This window comes from Myotis brandtii, unplaced genomic scaffold (genome assembly GCF_000412655.1).
Source record: "Myotis brandtii unplaced genomic scaffold, ASM41265v1 scaffold10, whole genome shotgun sequence".
Lineage (NCBI taxonomy): Eukaryota > Metazoa > Chordata > Mammalia > Chiroptera > Vespertilionidae > Myotis > Myotis brandtii.
In genome coordinates, this window is record NW_005353325.1 from 1,407,864 (window position 1) to 1,408,088 (window position 225).

General features: G+C 61.8%; 1 protein-coding gene across 1 annotated transcript in view; it reads right to left on the minus strand.

The window, feature by feature from the left end:
* Positions 1-219, minus strand: part of GABRA4 (gamma-aminobutyric acid (GABA) A receptor, alpha 4) — a 65,838-nt gene extending 65,619 nt beyond the window's left edge. Inside the window, exon 1 of the mRNA XM_005853127.2 lies at positions 11-219. Coding sequence (XP_005853189.1) covers positions 11-96 — 86 coding nt within the window. The 5' untranslated portion in view covers positions 97-219. The remainder of the gene's footprint in view (positions 1-10) is intronic.
* Positions 220-225: the final 6 nt, after the last annotated feature.

Below are 225 nucleotides of genomic sequence, written 5' to 3' on the forward strand. Positions count from 1 at the left end.
CAGCACTCACCAAGCCTCCAGGCACAGGATGTGCAGGAGGGCGAAACTGACTCCGAAGGACGTCGCGATCGCGGGTACCTTCTTGGCAGAAACCATCTTTGCAACATGCCATACTTTAAGCCTGATCACGGTTCCAGGCTCTCCGGATGCCCTGAGCAGGGTGCGAGGCGAGGGCAGAGCTCTGCACGGCGTGCGCACACTCGCGCTCACACTGGCCCGCGCTCA